The sequence below is a fragment of the Acanthochromis polyacanthus genome, chromosome 18 (genome assembly GCF_021347895.1).
Source record: "Acanthochromis polyacanthus isolate Apoly-LR-REF ecotype Palm Island chromosome 18, KAUST_Apoly_ChrSc, whole genome shotgun sequence".
NCBI lineage: Eukaryota > Metazoa > Chordata > Actinopteri > Pomacentridae > Acanthochromis > Acanthochromis polyacanthus.
The window spans coordinates 19,172,590-19,189,693 of record NC_067130.1 but is presented as its reverse complement, the minus strand read 5'-3'; the positions used below and the strand labels follow the sequence as shown (position 1 = coordinate 19,189,693).

Genomic DNA, 17,104 nt, shown 5'->3' with positions numbered 1-17,104 from the left:
TCTATTTATTTATCAATTTAAATAATCATTTTACACTCTGTCTCTGAGCTGCTCAGTCATGGCAAAAAGTAATAAAAACCTGATTTATATGCTGGCTTATTTCTTTAAGTTTTGGAAATAAGAGCACGTTCAATTAGCTACAAACAGCTTGTTTTTGTACCATTGGATGCACTGTCAGTAAATTACTCTGATAATGAGGATATCTTTAAAACTGGCAGGTTTTCAAGCAAACTGAAGCACTCCCTATTCCTTGTCCTCTTCAGGTACAGAATATTCATCCATTTTTTCAAGCCTCTTTTTGTTCAACATCAAAAATTAAGGAGGCTGGATTAGCTATTAACATTTTTTCCATGTACCAATAAATGTACTGTCAACTATTACTGAATTACTTTGATTTGGGAACTGCTTAAACACTCTAGGGATTCTTAGGCAAATTCTGAAGAGCTCCATTCCTTGGCGCTACATATACAGCTGCCAATTTACCACTGGATGTATACAAAACTATCAGTGAATAACTCTGAAGAAATAACACTGAAGAAACCTTCAAGTTCTGAAGCCTTTCAGTTCCTGCTCCATTTCTGTAATTTTAATCATCAGATTTCTTGTTCTTCTTTTTGCTTTACAAGCAATCATGAGTTGCATGAAAAGATAGACGACTATTATGCGTAAATCTGCATTTTTTGTGTTCGATGACTGCCAAAACTGCTACCATAACTGCTATATTAAATCATTTATTATGACTGGTGGTTTCACATAAAAGCAGCCTTTTGCCGTTTCAGTCAGTCCATGTGCAGCTAATTTCAATTTCCTGTGTAATATATTCAATGTGTATTATTGTATAAAATACACAATACTATCAAAACAGATTTAACAACTGTAAATACAGTTGTCAAACAAATCAAGCAATGAGTTGAAGTACTAGTATGGAAATACTTACATCAAGGAAATGTACCTCAGATTGAATACAGTACTTGAACAAATTCTATATTCCACAACTGGTTGTAGCTATTATAAAAAAACAACAAAAAAAATTTTTTTAATGCAATTTTAATCATCAAGTAATAAAAAATACAGGATTTAACCGTTAATAAAAAGTCACAATTATTTCAAGAAATAATTCTTAAACAGTAACTACAGTTTCTTAAACAACAGCACCTGATTTTTTTCTTATAATTATTTAAAAAAATACCTTAATTCATTTTTTAAAAGGCACTGACCACTGCCTTTACAATTTAGGGTCAGAAATGAACAGAGGACATGATTTGCAAAGCTGCATCTGGATACGTGGAGTCTGTGACTCAAACTGGACTACTGATTGTTTAATGAATGATTATCAGGACATAATTGGAACGTGTTTAATCCCAGACTTAAAACACAAGAGTCTTTGGTTTCTCCCAGGGGAACTCTGCTCTGCCAAAGTGACCGTAGCAGGCAGTGGCCTGGTAAATGGGCCGCTTTAAACCCAGCTCCCTGTAATAGAAACACAGTTAGTATTACGCCCCAAAAAATGAAATATAAGGTTTCATTTAAGGACTTGCAGCTATGAAAGACTGCACATACTTGACAATGACTCCTGGCCTCAGGTCAAAGTTCTTCTGTACTATCTGCAGCAGCTCGTCTTCGTCCCTGCTTGACGTGCCGTAGTCAAACACTGTGATGGAGAGCGGATGGCTCACACTAATGGCATAAGAGATCTGAAATGTGTAACGGAAAAGACACGAATGCCGTCAGCTGTAACAAATTCTCAGGCTTTATCATATATGCAGCTTTTAAATTTATCAGGATGTTTTTCACATTAGACACAAAATAATAACCGAAGGAAGGGTTTCTTGGACACAGTGGACTTCTTTCAACAACATCATAGTTTGAATTAGTGATGTTTTGATTGAGTTTTGTTGCCCCAAATCTGATCAAAGTCATTTAATATTTAGTATCTGCTGATACTTAGTCTCAATTTGATACTATGTTGATACTATGTGGCAAGAAAATACATACTCCAAGTACATTTAAGTTATTAGAATCAATCCAATGTATGTACTTGACCTCTGCAAGGCATTACAAAGAAAGAAAAAAACCTGCATCCAAGCTGTTCCTTAATGTTACGTAGCTGGTCATGAACCTTGTTTAAAAGCTCCAGTAGAGTGCTGTCTGAAATGTAGTGTGGAAAAGGTTGGGTGTACTGTGCTAAACCAGGTGGAGCCTCTTCTTGTTCAATACTGTAGTGACTTCAGGTGGAGGTCACTCAGACTACGGGCATTTCATGTTGACAAGCAGAGAGCATTGTGGGGGTTTAGTTAGCAACATCCACCATGCAGTTAGAGCTCATGAGTTAAAGACAAGTTAGGATCTACTTGACAAACCAATTTCAAAGACATGACAACGAATCGAAACATCTGTAATTTTGAGCCCCTCGTTGGATCATGGTTCTGGAATGCTGAGGCTACAGAACTAAAACTACAACCATGAATGGCCCGATCTCAACCCCAACATGCAACAACAAGCTCAACCAAGCATTTTCGGTGCTTAAACTTAACTAAACAGCCAGTGAAAATGCAACTTAAGCTACAAAAGAAAATGAAACCAAGTGGAAAAATGATGGTCTGACACATGACACGAACCTCAAAGTCCTAAGTGAAAACATTGTGATTTATACTGTGTTAATAGTATTTTAGCACAAAGTTTTGGCTTGCCATATTTGGCACACATCAAATTCTAATAATGTTAGAGGCCTCGAAAGTTGGTGACATGCCAAGACAGCATTTTTGGCAGTAAAGGATACATTCATATAGGAGGTATATAGTTTTTGGTACCAAATAACAAAAAGATCTAAGAAATCAGAGACAATGGAACAACGCCACAGCAACTTGGACATGAGGATGATTTGAAGAGAGAGCTAACATAGCCTGACCAGACAAGGTGAATACCCCTGAAGACTTTACACTAAGATTCTTTTTCATCTAGCATTTTGAAAAGCAGCTTTGTCCGTTTTCTAAATCATGTAAAATGATGCATATAATCTGCAGTATAGTTTTTGAATTAGCTGCACAGTGAGTCAGTGGTTAACACTGTCGCTTTGTAGCTACAAGATCCTCAGTTCACATCCCAGCCTGGGCCTGCTGTGATTCTTCTACATGGAGTTTGCATGTTCTCCCTGTGTGTGCGTGGGCTTTCTCTGGGTACTCCAGCTTCCTCCCACAGTCCAAAAAACATGCTCTAAATCGACTCTGAATTGTACATAAGTGTGAATGCGAGTGCGTTTGTTTGTCTCTAAGTGTAGCCCTGTGATAGACTGGTGACTTGTTCAGGGTGTCTCCTGCCTTCACCCTAAGTCAACTGGGATAGCCCCAGCACCACCCTACTGAGGATTAAGTGGTGTAGAGATAATGGAGGGATGGAACTGCAAAAAATGTGAGTAAGAAGACGAGCTTGAAGCTGTAAACATCTTCACCTGAACCAGGGCTCTCTTGCACAGTCCAGCTTTGACCAGAGACTTGGCGACCCAGCGTGCTGCATAAGCTCCAGAACGATCCACTTTGGAATAATCCTTTCCAGAGAAAGCTCCTCCTCCGTGTCCACCCCATCCCCCATAGGTATCCACTATGATTTTCCGTCCTGTGAGTCCTGCATCACCCTGTTGGGTCAAAAACATCAAAGTCAAGTCATGCACCACCACATCCCATTACAAAGACTTGGTTTAAAGCTCTACACCTCAAAACCCACAGGCAGGTTTGGACAGAACAGAATAGTATAATGTCATTATACAGTGTATTAACGGATTGGCGAGCTTCTCCTTTTCAGTGCAAAGAAATCTTAAAAAATAGTGCAAAACAGTCTATTTACAAATATACAACATAAGTAACACAGTGCTAATGTATGCTAATGTATTAAAAAATTGGCCGAAATTACTCATTTGTGCCGTTCAGCCAGGAAACTTAACCAAATCTCAGCTAGATATTGTGATATTTCATCAGAATCATTTTATTTTACATGTCTTAGTTTTAAAAATCTCAAAATTTAACCATTTATTATAAAGAGATTCTCAGAAAACAAAAATTTTGTGCTCCCTAGCCCCACTGACAATCCATGACTAGAATGGGCATCATTCAGATTTTAAAGGTACTACTACTTTTACTTAGCCTAGCTGCGCTAGACCCATGCTCTGAAGACGCAAGGGTCTAGGCACGCTCGACAGGGAGGGAGGCGGGCTAAAAGGTTGTCTATCAAATCACTCTTGCAGCAATTGGGTAGGTACACACGTGGACAAAATTGTTGGTACCCCTCAGTTAAAGAAGGAAAAACCCACAATTCTCACTGAAATCACTTGAAACTCAAAAAAGTAACAATAAATAAAAATTTATTGAAAATTAAATAATCAAAAACAGCCATTACTTTTGAATTGTTGATTAACATAATTATTTAAAAAAACAAACTAATGAAACAGGCCTGGACAAAAATGATGGTACCTCTATAAAAGATTGAAAACTATTTGACCAGAGTGACATGATTAACTCAGGTGTGTCATTTAATTGACATCACAGGTGTTTCCAAACTCATAATCAGTCAGTCTGCCTATTTAAAGGGAGACAAGTAGTCACCCTGCTGTTTGGTGAAAAGGTGTGTACCACACTGAACATGGACAACAGAAAGCGAAGGAGAGAATTGTCCCAGGACATCCGAAAACAAATTATAGACAAACATCTTAAAGGTAAAGGCTATAAGACCATCTCTAAACAGCTTGAAGTTCCTGTGACAACAGTGGCTCATATTATTCAGAAGTTCAAGACCCACGGGACAGTAGCCAACCTCCCTGGACGTGGCCGCAAGAGGAAAATTGATGACAAATTGAAGAGACGGATCGTTGGAATTGTATCCAAAGAGCCCAGAGCAACCTCCAAAGAAATTAAAGGTGAACTCCAAGGCCAAGGTACATCAGTGTCAGATCGCACCATTCGTCGTTGTTTGAGCCAAAGTGGACTTCATGGGAGACGACCAAGGAGGACACCACTGCTGAAAAAAACTCATAAAAAAGCCAGACTGGAATTTGCAAAAATGCATGTTGACAAGCCACAAAGCTTCTGGGAGAATGTCCTTTGGACAGATGAGACCAAACTGGAGCTTTTTGGTAAGGCACATCAACTCTATGTTCATAGACTCAAAACCAAGCATACGAAGAAAAGAACACTGTCCCTACGGTGAAACATGGAGGAGGCTCAGTAATGTTTTGGGGCTGCTTTGCTGCATCTGGCACAGGGTGTCTTGAAAGTGTGCAAGGTACGATGAAATCTGAAGACTATCAAGGCATTCTGGAGAGAAATGTGCTGCCTAGTGTCAGAAAGCTTGGTCTCAGTCGCAGGTCATGGGTCTTCCAACAGGACAACCATCCAAAACACACAGCCAAAAACACCCAAGAATGGCTGAGAGAAAAGCGTTGGACTATTCTAAAGTGGCCTTCTATGAGCCCAGATCTGAATCCCATTGAACATATGTGGAAGGAGCTGAAACATGCCATTTGGAGAAGACACCCATCAAACCTGAGACAACTGGAGCTGTTTGCTCATGAGGAGTGGGCCAAAATACCTGTTGACAGCTGCGGAACGCTCATTGACAAATACAGAAATCGTTTAATTGCAGTGATTGCCTCAAAAGGTTGTGCAACAAAATATTAAGTTATGGGTACCATCATTTTTGTCCAGCCCTATTTCATTAGTTTGTTTTTTTAAATAATTATGTTAATCAACAATTCAAAAGTGATGGCTGATTTTGATTATTTAATTTTCAATAAATTTTTATTTATTGTTACTTTTGTGAGTTTCAAGTGATTTCAGTGAGAATTGTGGGTTTTTCCTTCTTTAACTGAGGGGTACCAACAATTTTGTCCACGTGTGTATACAACCAATCAGTGCAACGAATAGGCTCCGAGAGCGCCGGAAATCAGAGGATGCGGTAGTTCGGTGAAGCCTTATTTATACAGTCAACGGGTGAAGCTCAAGTATATTACAGACATGTTAACAGAAAGATTATTCAGAGTCGGTGCTAATGGAGCTCAACGACTGTTGTCGTTTTTGTTGTCGACGCTGACAGAGAATTAAATTCGTTGCCGTGGGTTGTCTAGCGCGGCTAGGCTAGTTGTTTCCGGTTGTTTCTGTCAGAATTGTCGCACCTCTGTCGTCACTTAGTTACGCCCGCCTTCTGACTCTACACTTCATGGTGATTCGTCTGGCCAGTTTTAGGAGAATGCAGCCTCGAGCCTTATGGAGTGTAACTCGACCCACCCTGGCAGAGAATTAAATTCGTTGCTGTGGGTTGTCTAGCGCGGCTAGGCTACAGCAAATATGGAAGCAAGTAGAAAAATATGTCATATGTAGAGGCAGTACTGATAACACCTATGGGCACTTGGAAAATTGATAAATGTTTGGAAACATGTTAAATTCAGGGGTTTTTTTAAGTTTAAGAAATAAAAAAAAATCAACTTTCTTCTATGATTTGGGAGTCATACTGCACAGAAGACACTTCTGAGGTCTCTCTACTTCTAGCCATGGTTGTACTGTTTCCATTGAGGTGCAAAGCTTTATACTGCTGTGACAAATGAGCCCGGAGTGAACAAAAAATGTCCAGAAATTGATTTAAGTTCAGAAGGTGAAGACATGGATTAATCATTACTAACCTGTGGGCCTCCCATGAGGAATTTCCCACTCGGCAACAGATGGTAGATGGTTTTATCATCCAGGTACTTGGCAGGAATGACGGCTTTCACCACCTTCTCCATCAGGTTGTGTCTGATCTCCTCCAGGGTGATGTTAGGGCCGTGCTGGACAGAGATGACCACTGTGTGGACACGCAGTGGCTCCATGGCTCCCATGTTGTCTCGATACTCCACTGTGACCTGCAGAATAGAGGGCAGAAAGCTAAAAGTGAATGCTTTAATTCGTATTATAAAAAATGTCACCACAGAGGAGACGGATGCCATCGCCCTTGAAGATGCCCCAGTGTTCTTCTGAAGAGGCTGACCTGTGATTTGGAGTCCGGCAGGATCCAGGAACACTCTCCACTGCGTGACAGCTCCTTCATCCTGTAGTTGAGTTTATGAGCCAGCAGGAGGGTTAAAGGCATACACTCCTCAGTCTCGTCTGTGGCGTAGCCGAACATTAAACCCTGAAAAGACAGACAGTAGATAAAGATGAAAACCCAGCCTTGTGATCATACATAGTCATGGAAAGGTCTATTTTCAAATGGAATAAATACAACCATTTCCAAATAAGGATGAGAGATATTCAAAGGGCGGCTCTGTAACACTGTGAATGCTGTTTTATGTATGGGAAATGGTTGGTTGGTCCACTGCTGTCTGGATTGACGTATTTCTGTTACTTTAAAGTAGACAAGTCTTTTCTTACTGACATGATACGACATTTCAATGCCTTAACTGTTACATTAAGAATTGTGTCCAATTAAGCACTTTTAAATGTTTTCGTTTCTAAATATAAATGACAAAACTGTTAATTTACGTATTTGTGTTCTCTGCTGCAGTGAAAATATATCGAACTGTGAATCTTGTGTACCACTGCACCCACACTGTCATGTGCAGTATTCTCATATTATATGCCAGTACTTCAGTATCACTCCCAGAATTACTTCCTCCCTTTCTGTTCCAGTGGACTAACAGACTAACGGACTAACAGAACTGGATGAAATTTTCAGGGAAGGTCAGAAATGACACAAGGACCAAGTGGCAGTGATTTTGGTAGTGATGTGGCTTACAGTCTGGATCCACGGACTTGTTAAAGATTTCTGTATCATTGTGAGATAGCAGCACGGAATCACTGTAACTATGACTACAAGTGAACAATACATCAGCTGCCTGCTGACGATCACATGATTACGATCCAACTACAAAACAACTGTTCCGAACTTATCAGTCGGAAATGATACAAGGAACAACTGATTACATTGTGGGGATGTTTCCACCGCCCGCTACATATTTAGCTCACGTGATCCCATGTCTGTACATAACGTACACATGCATAACACGGCGCAAGGTCATTTTGTTTGTGTGTACATCTATATTAAATGGCCACATTCTATGGTGCCGTGATTTCGGCCACGAAGCTTTTCCAAGATTTGGTCATGTATTTTTCTACTAGATACTGCATATATTCTCAAGTTATTGTAATGTCTTGCCAGCAATGCAAATTGGGAATAAAAACTTTTATCTTATGTTACTTTGTCAAAACCAATCAGAATCGATTTAAAGAGGTCAGACAACTCAGCTCAAACTTAGTGTTTGAGTGGCTCCCATCAGGCCGTAGGTTAAGATGTCCACACTGCAGAACACAAAGGAGGAGGTCCACCTTTGTCCCCACAGCAGTCCAGCTTCTGAACTCTGAACCGTTCCTGTCCACACATTGCACGAACCCCACAACTAAGAGTACATAGCACCATAGAGTTTAGCATAGAGCACTTTACTGACATGACAATTGCTTTTAAATTATAGAACTTTGTTTTTAAATTTAAATGATAGAACTTTGTTGTTAAATGATAGAATTTCATTTTTAAATTTCAATGATAGAACTTTGCCTTGGTTTTATTTTCTAATGTTCTGTCTTTGTTGTTTTTCTTGCTCTGTTCCTTGTTGATGCTGCTCTTTATGCCTTTTTATTTGCCCCTCATGGATAAATCAAGTGTTTAAAAAAAACAAAAAACTTGATTATAGAAGGTGAACTAGTGAACCTGGTCTCCAGCACCGATGTCCTCCTGGTCTCGGCCTTCAAACACACAGTCTGATATCTCCACACACTGCGGCTCCAGAGCCACTAGCACGTTGCAGGTCTTGTAGTCAAAACCTGCAAATCACGGTTCAGCCAAAATAAGCAACAGTCTCATTCGCCACACTTCATCAAATAAGAACACTCAATCCCTCCCTGCTGTACCTTTTGAGGAGTCATCATAGCCGATCTTCTTCACAGTTTCTCGTACCACTGACTGGAGATCCACAGTGGCTTTAGATGTCACCTCTCCCACCAGTAGGATCATCCCCGTCTTCGCTACACACTCTGTAACAAGGCAGTGAGGCCCCACATTAAGAACAATAAACAGCTTCGGAATGGATGACATTTTCATTGGTGTCCAGAGTTTTTCCTGGGTATTCTATGGATAACTATGCTCAACTGCATGTTCAGGCTTTGTATTGCTTGAAAAAAAATTCCCAAGCATTTCCCAAGTTCTCCTGATCTTTAGATGAACATGTCTAATATGTTTTAGTAGAGGAAACCTCAGTTAACAAACTGGTGAATTTCTAAAAAATTCTTATTCTGGAGATGGTGAGTATTCTTTGGGAAGTTGCCAAAAATTCCTCAAGCCTTGGGTTTTAACATTTCAGTTTTTCTTCGACATTTTACTACTATTTAGCTTTAATCTGGACAATAGTACTGCTGGTCAGTGTTTTTGCTGCTTAATTTATTGTTCCTACTATCAGAACACACTCTGTCAATAATGAATCAGCCTCTTATTTGGACTTCAGTCTTTTATTTCATCGTGTATACTCTGACCATATGTCCCCGTTTTTTTTTTTCCTTATGGTGTCTGACACTTGTCTTCCTCTCTAATTTGTTTTCAGTAAGGATCAGCACTATTTGCTAATTATTCTCAATTAATAGACAACCAATACTGAAGGATAAATGCTGAAAAGTTTTCTTTCCCCTAAACTGCATTTCGTTCTCCAAGTACTAGTAACAAATTTAGTCTAAACTAATCTTAACATAAGTAAAACATGGATTAACTTACCTTTAAAGGTATTTTAAATTGATTTTGTAAGGTGTTGGTGCTATTCTAAATTTTGACAGTAAGAGTTTCATTTTAACTGAAAATGTACATCAGTTTCAAATATCAGTTATCAGTCGAGATCAGCACTGAAAAAAAAACATATCTGTCGACCACTAGTGTTTAACGCAACAGTTACTTCTATGCTGCACATTTCTGGTCGTATTTCGCTTGAAGCAGAGATTTTAGTCTTTATGAGCTTTCTACTTGGTTAAAAAAAAAAGGAACACAAATTCCTTAAAAATCTTAATTCTTGTGTTCTTTCAAAATCTGAAGCAGCTACACAGATAATAAGTCAACAAGGCAAAGAAGAAGAGGAACCTCTGTGGAAAAAGCATGGAGTCATTGTTAATTAAGAAAGAGATGAATGCATTTGATGACCAGATTGTGGTGTATTGAACTTTGATCGAAGAGCAAACACTGCTTTATTAATAACTGTCAAAGTACCTTAGCTTACTTTGCGACTGGGCTAAGACATGTATTGATAACTGTATTTAACAAGAAAAACACTCAGAGAGCGCAGTACTCTGCCAAGGCTGTTCCCCTATATGAATTGTCAGAAATGCACTTGTTGATATATTTGTAGTGACGCTATGCTGCTATCTCGCAATGATACAGAAATCTTTAACACATCCGTGGATCTACACTACAAGCTACATCATTGCCAAAATCTAATCAGGTGGTCCTTGAGTCATTTCTGATCTTCCCTGAAAATGTGATCGAAATCCATTAATCCATTTTAAAATAATGTTGCGAACAGACAGACAGACGGACAGACAGACAAATCAACGCCAATCGCCACAAAACTCAGGCACACTCCCTGGTGGAGTAACTATTACTATTTACATTTGTGGGAGTCCACACAAAAAAAGGTGATTTTAATGTTGACATTATAGTAGTGCATGGAGACATGCATTAATTTGCATTTTCTTTTGTAGATTTTAAGTTATTATTTGCTCTAAATCTGTAAAGAAACCTGTCTAATGAAGACAAACACGATCACATCAATATCATGAGACAGAAGACTCACCACAGGCCACTTTAGAGTCAGGATCTTGTCTCAGGTATGCATCAAGTACAGCATCACTGATCTGATCGCACATCTTATCTGTGAACACAAATAAATCAATAAAGAAGAGAACAGAAACAGAGGCCTCCATAGATAACTATACATGTATAGCTGTTGAATGCAGTATTGTCAGGTCAGTAGCTACTACAAAGGACCCTAAGGTCAAGTTAATACATTTTTTTTTAGAAATTTTTAGGACAGAATTAGAAGTTGTCTAATCACTTTAGGTGCACAAGATTAAATAGTCGAATGTTTTGTGACTTTGATAACATTAAACACCTCCTATAGGTAAAAATAAAAACTATGTATACATAAAGACTCACTATATTTAAAATTGTCTCCAGTCATACTAATTAAATCAGTTGGCAAATAAAGGATTCAGAATATTGTTTTGATTTGATTTTTGTGTATGGGTCATTCCATGTGGTTTCGCCAGATGGTGGTTGCCGCACCATTTTCAAATTAGTCCTAAATTTGCATGCCATTAGATAGTCACAAAAGTACTTTCTATGCAAAATTGTAGGCCTGTAGCTCAAATAGTTTCTGAGTTGTGGGGGTCTGAAATTTTCAGAATTTGGGCTATAAAAAGCCTCGCCAGCATTTTTTGCATCTTTAAGTGGTTATTACTCAGCCTCTAGACATACCAGAGAGCTGTGAGTTGGTAAACAAGGCCTCTGCATGTAGCTAGTGCCCCACAAACATCCCCAGGTGTTTCCCTACACTCTGCAGGCCGTGGGGGCTTGCTAAAAATGCTAAAAAATTAAGAGACACCTTCTCACGAGTGGAGTTTGGGACCTTAAAAGTACTAGAAATACAGCACAGAAGTGTTCTAACACCCATGGGTTCCATTCTACACAAACTTGTGTGATAACTTAGCAAACTGGAGCTTTCAAGGTACCTCAGTTGGGAAAATATGAGCTCCCAAAGTTGGACAAGATTTTAAATTGGCTATTTTGGGGGGCAAAAATCTCAGTTGCATTGCAAATGGGTGTCAGCATGTCATGATATCTACAGGTATGGCTCTAAACTAGACCTCACATGCAGAGGCCTTGTTTACCAACTCACAGCTCTCTGGTATGTCTAGAGGCTGAGAAATAACCACTTAAAGATGCAAAAAAACGCTGGCGAGGCTTTTTATAGCCCAAATTCTGAAAATTTCAGACCCCCACAACTCAGAAACTATTTGAGCTACAGGCCTACAATTTTGCATAGAAAGTACTTTTGTGACTATCTATTGGCATGCAAATTTTAAGATAAGATAAGATAGACTTTATTAATCTCACAAAGGAGAAATTTAACATTACAGGGCTCTTAGAAACAAAAACAAAAAAATTAGGACTAATTTGAAGATGGTGCAGCAACACTCCCAAGGAATATCTGGTCATTTTACCTGGAATGACCCGTATACTGTTTTGTAAGCTTTAAAGGCACAGAGATTTTGTACAGACAGAAATGTGCTCTCTGTATCCTCTAGGTGAAGATAAGCTAACCTTCTGCTTGCTAATATGAACTAACTAGTGGCCAGCTCATCTTTATTAGCAGTTAGTTAGCTTATCTTTACTAGCAGTACCTTAGCATATCTTTTCTAGCAGCCTCTTACCTTAAATAGGTAGCAGGCACTAAATTTAACTAGCTTATTTCTTTAGCTCAGCAAACCTCTCTTAGTAAGTAACCAGTTAGTCTAATAGTTTACTCAGGTTAACTGGTTTCTAGCTAAGACAAGCTAATGAGCTGCTGACCAATAACTACTAGCTAAGATAAACTAACTAGCTGTCAGAAAAGATGAGCTAGCTGGCTGCTAAATCTCGAAAAAAAAATACTTATTTCCCCAAAATAAACACTTATATTAAAAAAACAATATTAAAATATCTATCTTTCAGTTTTGTTTCTAGCTTATATTTTCATTTCATTTTTCAAATCGGACTTTTAAAGTTGTAATATTGGCATTTTACATTCCCTCTTTTACCACTTAACTAAGGTGTGCTTATTTTGTGTGTGTTATTTTCGCCACTTTCTCTTTAATTCAAATGGCTCATATCTGTAAGGTAGTGTTTCTTTAAAAAACATGGCTACAGCTGTAAATCCGGTGTCTTTTTTTGATTTAACTGAAGTTGAAGCGATCGACATCGAGGCTCACATGTGCAGACCACTGACTGTATAAAGCGGTGCACACATGTTCAGACATGTGCGATCTGTCTATCGCGTGTTATGTCCAGTGAGACGTGTACAGTACCGGAGTGTCCTTCTCCCACCGACTCGGATGTGAACAGGAAAGTCTTCCCGCTGCGGGTTGCGCTGCTCGTGTTCATTTTCAGCTGGTCGGTCGCGGCAGAAAAGTTGAATTAAGCGGAGCGTCGACGGTCAGGACGGTGAACGTGTCGGTACAGGGCCGCAGCATAAATGTGAATGCAGCCTGTGATGTTCACCGACACTGTAAAGCAATGATTAACTCTGAAGGTTGTAGCTCAGACGACACCGCAGTAACTTTGATCCCGGACAGGAAGATAGAACCGATGGAGGCACGTTGGAGTACTCATTTCCTTTCTGGGATGTGCTAACAGCTGTGGCAGCTAAAGGAGGAATGTTTACATGTGAAAGCTGCAGGACAGCCTCAAGATGTCGCTGCACGACAGACTTTAATGGATTATACTCTTTACAGGCCTCTGTACACACTACTGGTCAAAAGTTTTGAGACTCTTTGTGATTCAAATAAATGAGAACTTGTCTCAAAACTTTTGACCAGTAGTGTACTCCTCAGAGAGAACACTGGGCCAGATTACTGTTGCAAAAAATATATAACACTCTCAAATAGATAACATTTTGTTGGAGATGGATTCAACCATCTGTAAATACAAGTAGGAGCCAAAGCAAGTAGAAGATTCACTGCTTTTTGGCTCTTTAAGACTACTTTAAATTATTTTGTTTTAAACCATTTTGAAGGTCAGACTGACAAAAGAAGCACAATGAAAATGTCACTCTGGATTTTAGGATTTTTTTTTTCACAAATCAAACAAAAAATCAATTGTGAAATGTATTAGATTGCCCCTTAACAAAGTAGTTAACAGTTGCTGTCAAAATCTATCTATCTATCTATCTATCTATCTATCTATCTATCTATCTGATAATGAATTATTAATATCCATCCATCCATCCATCCATCCATCCATCTATCCATTTTCTTTGTTTATGTGGGGTCAGGTCGCATTCCTCCCCACTTTCCAGTTCTTCCTGGGGGATCCTGAGGTGTTCCCAGGCCAGATACATAATCCCTCAAGCTGGTTCTGGGTCTACCCCGGGGTCTCCTCCCAGGCGGACATGTATGCTCAGAAAACTGCCAAGGGAAGCCTCTCTGGAGGCATCGCAATCAGATATTCAAACCACCTTAACTGGCTTCTTTTGACACTAAGAAGCAGTGGCTCTACTCCGAGCTCCCTTCAGATGTCCGAGCTTCTCACCCCATCTCTAAGGCTGAGCCCAGCCACCCTATGGAGGAAGCTCAACTCAGCAGCTTGTATCCACAATCTCGTTCTTTCTTTCACTACCCAGAGATCATTATTATTTTATAATTATTAACATTATCATTATTAATATAAATGTTGTAGTAGTTCTATATTATCAGCATAAATAGATACAAACTGTTTTATGTCATGAGCCTGAATTTAAGCCCATTAATCCATTATCTATACAACGTTTAATGCTCACTAGGGTTGTGGGTGGAGTCTATTCCACCTGACTTAGGTTGAAGGCAGGGAACATCCTGGACAGGTTATCACTCTATCACAGGGCTACACATGGAAACAAACAATCACATCTATGAACAATTTAGAGCTACCAATTAACCTCAGCATGTTTTTGAACTGTGGGAGGAAGCCAGAGTACCAGAGAAAACCCAAACTTACACTGGGAGAACATGCGAACTCCACGCAGAAAGATCCCAGGAAGGTGGGGACGTGAACCGAGGGTCTTCTTACCTGCAGGGCGAAAGTGCTAACCACCACCAAGCCACTGTGAAGCACCCAATTTAAGCCCAGTATTTTTTATTTTGCTGTGAACTCCACTCTGTTCTTCTCCCTCTGTCCACCAGATGTCCTCACACTTTCTTCCCCTCCCGGTCAGCTGACTCTCAGCCATCTGTCCTGCTATAACGTCTGATCTCCAACTGTACCACACCCTCTCATGCACCTGCTTCCATTAGTCAGTATACCTGCCTGTTTACCTGCTTGTTTGCCAGATCATAAGCCTCTATCTGTCCCTCTGCCTGGAAGCGTCCCTTACTTCCTCTAATAAAGACACTGACCTTCTTCTTTCTGCCAGCTGCTCTGCATGTGGGTCCTCTTTCCTTTTGCCAGCCTGCTTCTGCAGCTGCTAAATGCTTCACTTTGTTCACCGGCAAATAGTGTCCAGTGACTTTGCCGAACCATTTGTCTGTAAAGAGCTGCCTCAAACATACAGAAACCATGTTGTGTTGGCAGTAAAAGTGAACCAATGTAGTATATTTGGAAAAAATAATAAACTCACCATAAAAGTCTGTCGAAGCCAATTGAAGCTGTAGAATCACATCTCTGCAAGTGACATCTGTCAGGACTTTATGTTGATATGTTTTCCCTTTTGAATTTCCCTTCGGGGATTAATAAAGTTATTATTGTATTGTATTGTTATCACATTATCTGTACATTTAATGTGGGGAATTGATTTCTGATGTAAAGGGTAGCTCTAAATGTTTGGGATTAACATGTCTAATCTACACTGTAAAATAAAAAAAGAATAATAAGCATTTATTGTGCTGGTTTAGACAGGATTAATAGAAGCAAGCAACTGCCAGGTCAATCTAGTCACCTATATGTACACCATGAGGTTATAATTAGTCACATCCTTCTTCAGTTTTATCTGTCATATGTTCAAAAACACCTGTAATGTACTGCAGTAATAACTTGTTGTTTTGTACACTAATGCTAGACACAGTAAGGACTTCCCACAGTAGCATCAGCACCTGTATGATAACTAGGACTTGTATAGTTTATTACCTTATGATATGTATCACTAGAAACTGAACTCGAATTACAAGAACTGCCTGAATTAAAAAAAAAAAACAAAACTGGATATGGAACTAAATTCAGTTTCAATTTCAAATGATATAAATCACATTCGTTTTTTTAATCCAGTTATTTAAACTGAGCAATGCAAATTATGCAATTTCTAGTAATTTATATTTCTAACCATACATTTCTTTTCAACTTTAGAAAAATAAAGCTATAAATGCATCTTTCCTTTTAGGATTGGTTTGGCTGATGTGCTGCTAAATGCTCCACTGTGTTCACAAGTTTGCCTGTACCCATGTCTGTTCTTTCATTTCAATAATATTTGTATAAAAGTCACACGTCTCAGCTGTACAAAGTCTAATATTGCTGTGATTGCTGATACAAAACCCAATTCCTATGAAGCTGGGACGCTGAGTAAAAGATAAATTAAAACAAAATACAATGATTTGCAAATATTTTTCAATCTATATTGAATCGAATACACTACACTACTGGTCAAAAGTTTTGAGACAAGTTCTCATTTATTTGAATGAGAACGAGCCTCAAAACTTTTGACCAGTAGTGTACAATGACAAAATTCTTCTTCTTCAAACTGATAAATTTTAAAGTTTTTTTTGCAAATATTCACTAATTTAGAACATGTTTTCGGACATGCCACTGTTTAGCGCATTATAGCGGATTTCATACCCAGGAGTAGCTCAATGTGCTTTACAAAGAAACAAAAAAATCCCAACAATTAAAACATACACCTTAAAATCAAATAATCTCAGAGCCTTAAGAGGAAAAGAACCATCGAAATTGTTATCAGAAAGTCCAAAAGCCTAGCCTAGCCGCGCTAGCCCCATGTTTCTGAAGGCACAAGGGTCTAGGGCCGCTCGACAGGGAGGGAGGCGGGCTAAAAGGTTGTCTTTCAAATCACTCTGCAGCAATTGGGTAGGTATACAACCAATCAGTGCAACGAATAGGCTGACGTAGTTCCTAGAGTGCTGGCGGATTGTGGCTAAGTCCCATTAGCTTCCCAACCAGCGGAGCCAACTGGTATATTAAGGATTTGCCATATCCCGTCAGCATAAGTCCAAATACGTCTTTCTTCTCAATGAAACACTTCAGTGCCGTCCTTTGTTTATCTTTCAAGTTGAACTTTAGCTTCAAATCTTTGAGGGCTGTGGCCAAAGCCGAGTCG

General features: G+C 39.2%; 1 protein-coding gene across 1 annotated transcript; it reads right to left on the bottom strand.

Moving 5' to 3' along the window:
- Positions 1 to 542: 542 nt before the first annotated feature.
- mat2al (methionine adenosyltransferase II, alpha-like) lies at positions 543 to 13,481 on the bottom strand. The gene is made up of 9 exons (XM_022198321.2): positions 13,116 to 13,481; positions 10,844 to 10,921; positions 8,925 to 9,047; positions 8,725 to 8,837; positions 7,009 to 7,152; positions 6,665 to 6,883; positions 3,449 to 3,631; positions 1,561 to 1,694; positions 543 to 1,470 (listed from the first exon to the last, which is right to left on the bottom strand). Exons 1-9 carry the CDS (start codon positions 13,189 to 13,191, stop codon positions 1,368 to 1,370), a joined length of 1,173 nt encoding a protein of 390 aa, XP_022054013.1. The 5' UTR covers positions 13,192 to 13,481; the 3' UTR covers positions 543 to 1,367.
- Positions 13,482 to 17,104: the final 3,623 nt, after the last annotated feature.